The sequence below is a fragment of the Sorex araneus genome, chromosome X (assembly GCF_027595985.1).
Source record: "Sorex araneus isolate mSorAra2 chromosome X, mSorAra2.pri, whole genome shotgun sequence".
NCBI lineage: Eukaryota > Metazoa > Chordata > Mammalia > Eulipotyphla > Soricidae > Sorex > Sorex araneus.
In genome coordinates, this window is record NC_073313.1 from 297927365 (window position 1) to 297935546 (window position 8182).

Here is an 8182-nt window from a genome sequence, read left to right on the forward strand (position 1 = left end):
CAAAATATTAAACAGAGAAAGCTGAAATGGCATGTGCTTTGCATGCAGGACCCATATAGGAAGCTCTGATACAGTGTTCCTGAGCATAGAGGCAAAAGAAGACCCTAACAATGACAGGAACGATTCTGCAACCAAATATGTGTTAAAAGAAACAAAAAAATTCAGAAGATATTTTAAGACAAATATTCAAACATTTAAAAATAAATTAACATGTCCACCTCTATGTTATTTTTTAATAAGTCACAATTATCCACATGCGAGCAAGTTATGACCTCTTTTTTAATTTATAGTCCTTTCTCTAGCCCTTCTTCCTGGATTATTTGCAAGTTGAATAATCTTGGTTGAATCCTGTTTTTTTTATAATATTAAATCTGTCTCTATTTTCTATAATCTTGAATATTGACAGCTCAATATGAATAAAAATACTTAAGAGCAGTCTCAAACGGATTTTTTAGAGCCTTTAATTCACAGGAGAAACCATGATCTCTATTTAACTAATTAAAGGTAACAAAGTATATTTAAAAGGAGATTTGAAACATTTACTTAACATTTACTTAACAAACATTTACTAAAGTCAGATTTTTTGAAGATTGTTAACAAAATGCCCATACGTTAATAACTGATTGACATTGGTTCATGTATTTTATTTACTGAACAGTCTATAAACGTGAAATATAAGTCCCTGTCACAAATACTTTTCCTTTGAATAGTCCGTATACTTGAAAGGCTGTCTTCCCACTTAGTCAGAAGGTATAGGAAAATAACTAGATTCAGGTGTTGATATTAACTAAATGACCTTATCTTCTTCAAACTCATGAGCATTCTACAGTGGGTGAGGGACACATGCCCAGCAGTGCTCAGGGGATAATCCCAGCACAGTGGAACTACTCTTGGCTGTGCTTGGGGAACCAGATTATGTTATGGATCCATCCTGGGCTTTCAGCACGCAGTTAGTGCTCTAGACCTTTCACCTACCTCTTTGAACCCATTGAAGACATTATAAGGTGAACAGTTTTTGTCCTCTCCTTTTCTTAACAGTATGCATGATAAGAGTATAAAAGACTTGATTAATGTTGATTTATGATTGATTAATGTTGAGAGGGTTGGAGCGATAGCACAGAGGGTAGGGCCTTGCACGCAGCCGACCTGGGTTCAATTCCTCCGTCCCTCTCAGGGAGCCCAGCAAGCTACCAAGGGTATCTTTCCCAAAGGGCAGAGCCTGGCAAGCTCCCTGTGGCAATTCGATATGTCAAAAACAGTAACAAGTCTCACAATGGAGACATTACTGGTGACTGCTCAAGCAAATCGATAAGCAATGGGACGACAGTGATACAGTGATACAGTAATGTTGAGATACCAATATTACATCAGCAAAAGGTAATAGCAATGAAAAAGTACAAATCATGTTTTAGTACAGTATAGCTTCACTGTCCCAATCCAATAAAATGTCTGCAGGGCTCAACAAGTCTACTATCTCAACAGATCCCAAGCTGAGAATGCCACACTGAGGCACTGAATTGTCAACTCAGGAATGGCTTGAACTGTGACGCTATTTTCTTGGACTGCCACACAGTTATGATAAGAAAATCTACTTTTTAAAATTCCAGCTTGCTTATTTGTTTACATATTATATCATGGTTTCTTCACAGCTTGTTTCAATATTCAAACAACAATGCTAAACTATGATTCTTCTCTGATTCATAGCATTCTTTTCCTCAACTAACAATTTTTGCTCAACATAAAATTAAAGAAACACAAAGAGAAAATCTATTGGTATTTCTGAAGGGAATAATGGAAAAATTGGTCAGAAATTTACCATTAATTTTTTTCTTATCTATCTAATGACACAATATTTTCAGTATTACATATATCTAATTTTCTGCCACAGAGTTATATTTAATCTCCCTTAACTTTTCACAAGATTTCAGGAAACATTCAAACTTCACCTGCAATGGGGAAGTCCTGGCTTTTATTTTTTTCTGAATATGGACGTCATGTTTTTTTTTTTTTTTTGTCACCATGCTATCTTCAGTTTTCCCATTAGTCAGAACAAGGGTGGAGAAAGTTCAAATGTCAACTATAATGGGGAAATGCTGGCGCGTTAATGGTACAGAAGTAATACATGTGGTAGAGATATTTCTTTATCCTTTGATATGAGGAAACTTCCTATGAGAGAAATTTACTTGATTTCTTGCCACGCCTATCTAATATCTGTGTCTGATTCCTATTATTCATTTCAGTGCCACTCCCTTAGACACCTTTATAAAAGTCTAGTCTTCTGAACTACCAAACCAGTGCAGATCCTGCAAGACAGGTAAGTGGTAGCAGAGAAGATGACTCCCTTGGTAGAAATGTCCCCTCACATATATGAGGGAATAGAGGAAAATTCCTTTCTTCAGAGAACCTGGGAGCTCTGAGATTCAGCAAAAGGGATCCTGGGAGTCTGATGGCTAGTAGGATGTACACATTTTCTGATTCTTTTTTAAATTGAAAAAGGGTGTGGGTGCCACCATAATCATTGATTTTTAAGGTTTAGAATGAGGAAATAACAAGATTTATAAAAAGGTTTTTGCTCCCTCTTTCTGGCTTCAATTCCTTTGCTGATCTATAATGTCTTTTTGGGGAGGGGAATTATTTACCAAACACTCTCCTGATAAATGGTTAATATATAAGATAAATAAAGCACTGCTAAAACTTTACAAGAGATATGGCAGGATTTTGCAGTATGGGAGTGAGCAGCTGCCAGACTTCGTTTGAGTGGGCCCTGAGCTGGCCCATCCCACTCTGGGTGCCCCAGATGTCTCAGCCATGCGCAGGTGTCCAAAGGATGTGGGGCATCTAGTTGATCTCTTTCAAAACTTATTCATGAGTGATGTCTTCCACACACACAGGCAAGATGCTGCCTCCTACAGCCCTCTCCAGTATGTCCTGGATGCTTCTCTGTTGCCTGATGCTAGTATCTCAGGTCCACGGTAAGTTATCTCTACTAAGATCTTGGCTCCCTATGAATATTAAGAACCAAGGAAACGATATGAGTCTCTGAAGGAGACAGATGGGAATGTTATGAGACATCCATCCATAGTAAAACAATTTGAAATCCTCAATCACTACTCCTTCCTACAGTGTAACTAGTATGGTATAGATAATACTGCTGAATTAGCATTGGAAGGAGATTATTCCCCATTTTAATGTATTTTATACTTTAATGGGGTTAATTGCTGGAGCAATAGCACAGAGGTAGGGCATTTGCCTTCCACGGGGCCGACCCAGGTTCGATTTCTCCATCCGTCTCAGAGAGCCCGGCAAACTACCACCCGCACAGCAGAGCTTGGCAAGCTACCCATGGTGTATTTGATATGTCAAAAACAGTAACAAGTCTCACAATGGAGACCTAACTGGTGCCTGCTGATGAGCAATGGGATGACAATGGGAATGGGCTTAATGACAAATGTTTAAGAGGTCAATTATGGGTAAGGAGAATTATGGGTAAGGGGAATAGTGATCACTGTACAGAAACTATTAGATCAGAGTGGAGAATAGATCCTTAAATGAAAAAGAGAAGGGAAGGGACGAGAAGAATAGGGAAGGACAAGGAATGGGAGGGGAGGGGAGGATAAGGGGAGGGAAAGAAAAAAGGAAAGAGAAGAGGGAAGAGAAGAAGGGAAGGGAATATAGCTTCTCAATTAGTAGAACTGGTTGAAGATCTTGAAAGAGTTCAGAATAGTTAAAGGTAGTCAAGGGTTCTGTGTCACCCAAACACCAACAAAGCTCACCTCCCCAAATAATTATTGCTCTTGATTTTATTCTAACTTAACTATTTCTTTGACCATAGGTGAAGATATACAAAAGGAACAACCCGCTGCACGGATCAGCTGTCCAAGAGGCTCTATGGCTTATTCCTCACACTGCTATGCCTTATATACAAAACCCACTTCCTGGATGGATGCAGAAGTAAGGAGTTGGCTTTGAAATCAGAGGTCTTAGGAAAGTTCATTATGTGCCAGAGGAGGGTTTGCAACTGCTTGGATTTCTTCCTCTAATCCCTATTCTCACCTCATTGTGCTCTATCTGCTACAAGTTCTTCCTCATTTGTCCTTTTCCTATACAGATAGCTTGCCAGAAGCGGCCCTCAGGACATCTCGCATCTATACTCACTGGGTCTGAGGCATCTTTCGTGTCTGCCCTGATGAAGAATACTGTTAGTCTTCACTCCTATGCCTGGATCGGGCTTCATGATCCCACAGAGGTACCATGTGACCTTTTCATCTCTGTTACCTCACAAGCTGCCATGCATTCAAATGTATTCACTGTTTGCCTAGTAAATACTCTGGAACTCAGAGATTCAATTAGATATATGGGGAAAAGAAGATTCCTTTTGTCCAATTAAAGATCTGAGTTATACTCTAATCTGAAGTCTAACCATCTTTTATCTAATTTTTGAAATATTCACATAACAGTTCTTAATGATTCAGTTCCCTGAGTATCATAGATTTGAAATATAATGTGCTAAGGAAATTCTAAATGAAGAGATTAATGATTTGATCCCATGAAAGTAAAATTTTATCCTATAAAAGTCTTTGATTTTCAGTGGGCAATGACGAATGCAACACCAATTATTGTTTAACCGGTAAAATGTTACTCTTAATGACTCCACAGTTTTTAAGATTTTGTTAGTTTTTTTTATTGCCAGCAATAGTAGCAAGGAATTACGGAGAATTTTAAAGAGGGCTGCTCCAATTAAGCATCTGGAAGAACAGATTGTATCTCACGATGCTTAGTGGTTATCATGCTGCCTCAGGGACACGTACAAGGAGTACTAAATATCTATTAGCTTCATATGGCTTCATCTTTGACATCATAGGGTCTTCAGCACAACGGAGGTGGATGGGAGTGGAGCAACACTGATGTGATGAACTACCGTGCCTGGGAGCAAGAACCCCCCAGCAGCCCAGACTTTGGTTACTGTGGAACTGTGACACAAAACTCAGGTATGGCACAGATTCTCCTCAGCATACCTATTTTTATTCCCACATCCTATTTCTATCCCTGACCTTCAGAACTAGGAGACTAAATTTGGGATTTTTTCCTCACATATCTTGTCATTTATTCTTTCTGTGGATTTCCTTTCACTGGAACTGAACACTGGCACAGATAATAAAGACTTTGAAACTTATCCAGAATTTTGATGTCCTACCAGGTCCATTTACTTTAACTATTTTTTCTCTCCAGGTTATCGGAAATGGAAAGATTATGACTGTACTAAAAAGTTGCCATATGTCTGCAAATTTAAGAACTAGAGTTGAATGGAACATCTTCGGGTTTAATATATTATGTATCTTACCTTGATCATTGACAAAGAATGAAGACAGACCCTGGAAGAAATAGTCTTCCAAAATCTCATATCTCTTCATGCTAATCTCTCTTACCTTCCAACCTCATTTTGAAGTATTACATAAGTCACCTGATCTCAAGTGCAATAATAAATATTTTGTTCTTTTTTTTTGCTTTTTATTCATACCAAGACTCTGTAAATAATTGTTTGTGCCAAAAATATAGGTCTGTCTCTGTTCAGCTTTGTTCAGGTTTCTCTAAAATGTCTAATTGGACATCCTACTCATGTATTTTTAATACATATTAGATATCCTTTTCTTTTACTTAGAGAAAGTCTTTACTTTGCTATATAATATAATACATATTCCTTCTAAAGCAATGTCTCCCTTAACTCACACCTAAACAATAGTTATATCTCTCTTCCAAGCACCCACATCATTTTCTACTTATGAAGTGGATGTAAATTGTGTCTTAAATTCTGTGTTGAATCCAGTGAAGGTGTTCTGGAAGGCCTCTGCCCTAGTTGATTCTAGGAAGAGCCTCACTGTGGATACAGGAATCCTGGAGCCAAACTCCAAAGGTATAATCTATTCTTAGAGGCCACCACACTTCTGTCTGAGGATAAAGCATCCCCAAGATAATTTTATTTTCAGAAGTATATACACAGAGACTAGATGGTTGAGGGAGTTAGCCCAAAGGACTTGTTCCATAAGGTTTGAAAAATGGTTGAAACAGCACAGCTACTCACGAATCAGGAAATCACAAAATCCCATTAATCACTGATTTCTCAGGCGGGCTCAGTAACATCTCATTTTGTCCTTTCCCTGAGATCTTAGAAGTCCATCTCGACTCGCCCTTTAAACGATGTTGCACTGGGGGCTTTTCAGGGTCAGGGGAATGAGATCCAACTTGTTACTGGATTTTGCATATGAATACACCATGGGAAGCTTGCGAGGCTGTCCCATGTGGGTAGAAAACTCTCAGAAGATTGCCAGTTTCTCGCAGAGGGAAAAGTAGGCTAAAGGTATCGCATGGCCACAAAGCGGCCGCACGCTTCTGAGAGCTTGCTTTTAAGTCTCTCTCTGGATGTTGGCCATTGATGGGATTACACACACCTGGGTTCCTCTGCAGGTACCTTCATGCATAAGGCCTGTCCAAACGTGTGGAGAGGGGCCTCCAGCATGGCTGTAGCTAGGTTCCGGTGGTCTTCGGCTGCCGGGAGCTCTGCTTGGGGTAGGGAGGGAAGCTGGAGTCCATCCCCTCTGAAGGGCCCCGGGGAAGACAGCCAGGTGTGCGGGCAAGAAACTCAGCACAGCTACTACTCCATAAAAAAAAAAAAGACAATTCGACCCTCCCCCCACAACAGGACTGAACACAAGCTCACATTCTCACTTCCTGTCCCTCACTTTCTGTACAGCAGGGCTCTCATTCACCTACCAGACACTGATTTCAGACAGGTCTGCATCTGGTTGATGGTGACTCAGCTGCTCCCTTTCTTGGGACAGTGACTAAATGTCCCTTTAAATCCTTACCGAAGCATGACCATATAGTGACTAGAAACATATTCATTACCTGCAATACCAATAAGTAAGGGCTGTGCTTCCCACAAGGAGATATTGAAGTCTCAGTACAATGGTTGGATCCTGTCCAAAAGGGCAAGATGACCCTGCCCCTCTCTTTTCGAATGCTTATACTGAGACTCCTGCGGTATTTGCCCTCCCTTGGTGTCCCAAGCAGGGAGGTTGAAAATACTGGTCACCATGCCATTCCTTTCTTTTCCCTTTCTCCCCAATTTACTTTTTTACCAGAAAAAATATCTCACCGCTCTTTCCTTCACCTACCCTAAACTTCTCTCTAGACCGACAGTCTAGCCCATCTGACCAGCTCGAGACTGTTCCAGTGCTGTAGGAACAGAGACTTGGTTTCACACCCTAGGGTAGAATCAGCAATAGAGTGGGAAGTTGAGAATGGAAACAGCATTATTAAAGTATCACTGTGAAGATAACTATATTGTGAAGGAAACACCCAGAGGGCATATCTTGCCATTTGTAGACCAGCACCCTGAAATCATTTGTTAGGAATGAATATTTTTAATTAATGTATACACTTAATTAACATATACACTAATTTATATGCTTGATTAATTTATACACATCCATTGACTATGAAGTTTATTTAAATACATCATTAAAAAATTCTTTCCTTGCATGCAGCCAACCCTGACTCAATGCCTGTCACCATATATGGTCCTCTAAGCATAGTCTAAAGTAAACCCTGAGAACTTTTGGGTCTGCCACACCTATCTAAAAAAGAAAGAAAGAAAAGGGAAGAAATTAATGACCTGGGGAATACACTACAGGGCATAATACAAGATGCCTTATATGTTTCTTATCCCAGTTCAATCCCCAATACTATATGGTCGCCTGAGCATCTCTGGACATAATACTAGAAAACACTACTGGAAAAAACCAGGTAATTCCTGGAACCTCAGTGCCATAACAACACTACATCCTTGGGCTTTTGCATTTACCCAATAGTTCAGTTGACTGAGAATTTTCAAAAGTGGCTCTTTGCTTTCCTGAGTACCACTTGGGAGCACAGTTCCCCCCCCCCCAAACAAAACACAATTAATTACTTGAACTTTGGGCTCTGGTGTTCATATGTAGAGCATTAGAGACTATGATTACCTCCCTTAAGCTTTTTAATCTAAGAGTGTACTCATTATCAAGTTTTGTTCTACAACAACTCAGTCAGGAGTCATAGAGTCCCCTGAGAGTTCCAATGAGGCCATAAAACAGCTGAGATATGTAAATGGGAAGCCATAGAATGAGACTAGGGGTGCTCAACTTGT

The 8182-nt window shown here is 39.7% G+C and overlaps 1 protein-coding gene across 2 annotated transcripts; it reads left to right on the plus strand.

The window, feature by feature from the left end:
- The first annotated feature begins 2896 nt into the window (after positions 1-2896).
- Positions 2897-5297, plus strand: LOC101548592 (lithostathine-like). Of its 2 annotated transcripts, XM_004612011.2 has the most exons (5): positions 2897-2972; positions 3833-3951; positions 4109-4246; positions 4862-4988; positions 5230-5297. In XM_004612011.2, exons 1-5 carry the CDS (start codon positions 2897-2899, stop codon positions 5295-5297), a joined length of 528 nt encoding a protein of 175 aa, XP_004612068.1. The 2 variants fall into 2 exon arrangements, with proteins under 2 accessions (XP_004612068.1, XP_004612069.1); XM_004612012.2 differs by lacking the exon at positions 4109-4246.
- The last annotated feature ends 2885 nt before the right edge of the window (positions 5298-8182 follow it).

Coding starts and splice junctions, on each gene's coding strand:
- LOC101548592 (XM_004612011.2), top strand. CDS start 2,897: ATGCTGCCTCCTACAGCCCTCTCCAGTATGTCCTGGATGCTTCTCTGT. Junction 3,952..4,108: donor CTTCCTGGATGGATGCAGAA/GTAAGGAGTTGG, acceptor TTTCCTATACAG/ATAGCTTGCCAGAAGCGGCC. Junction 4,989..5,229: donor AACTGTGACACAAAACTCAG/GTATGGCACAGA, acceptor TTTTCTCTCCAG/GTTATCGGAAATGGAAAGAT.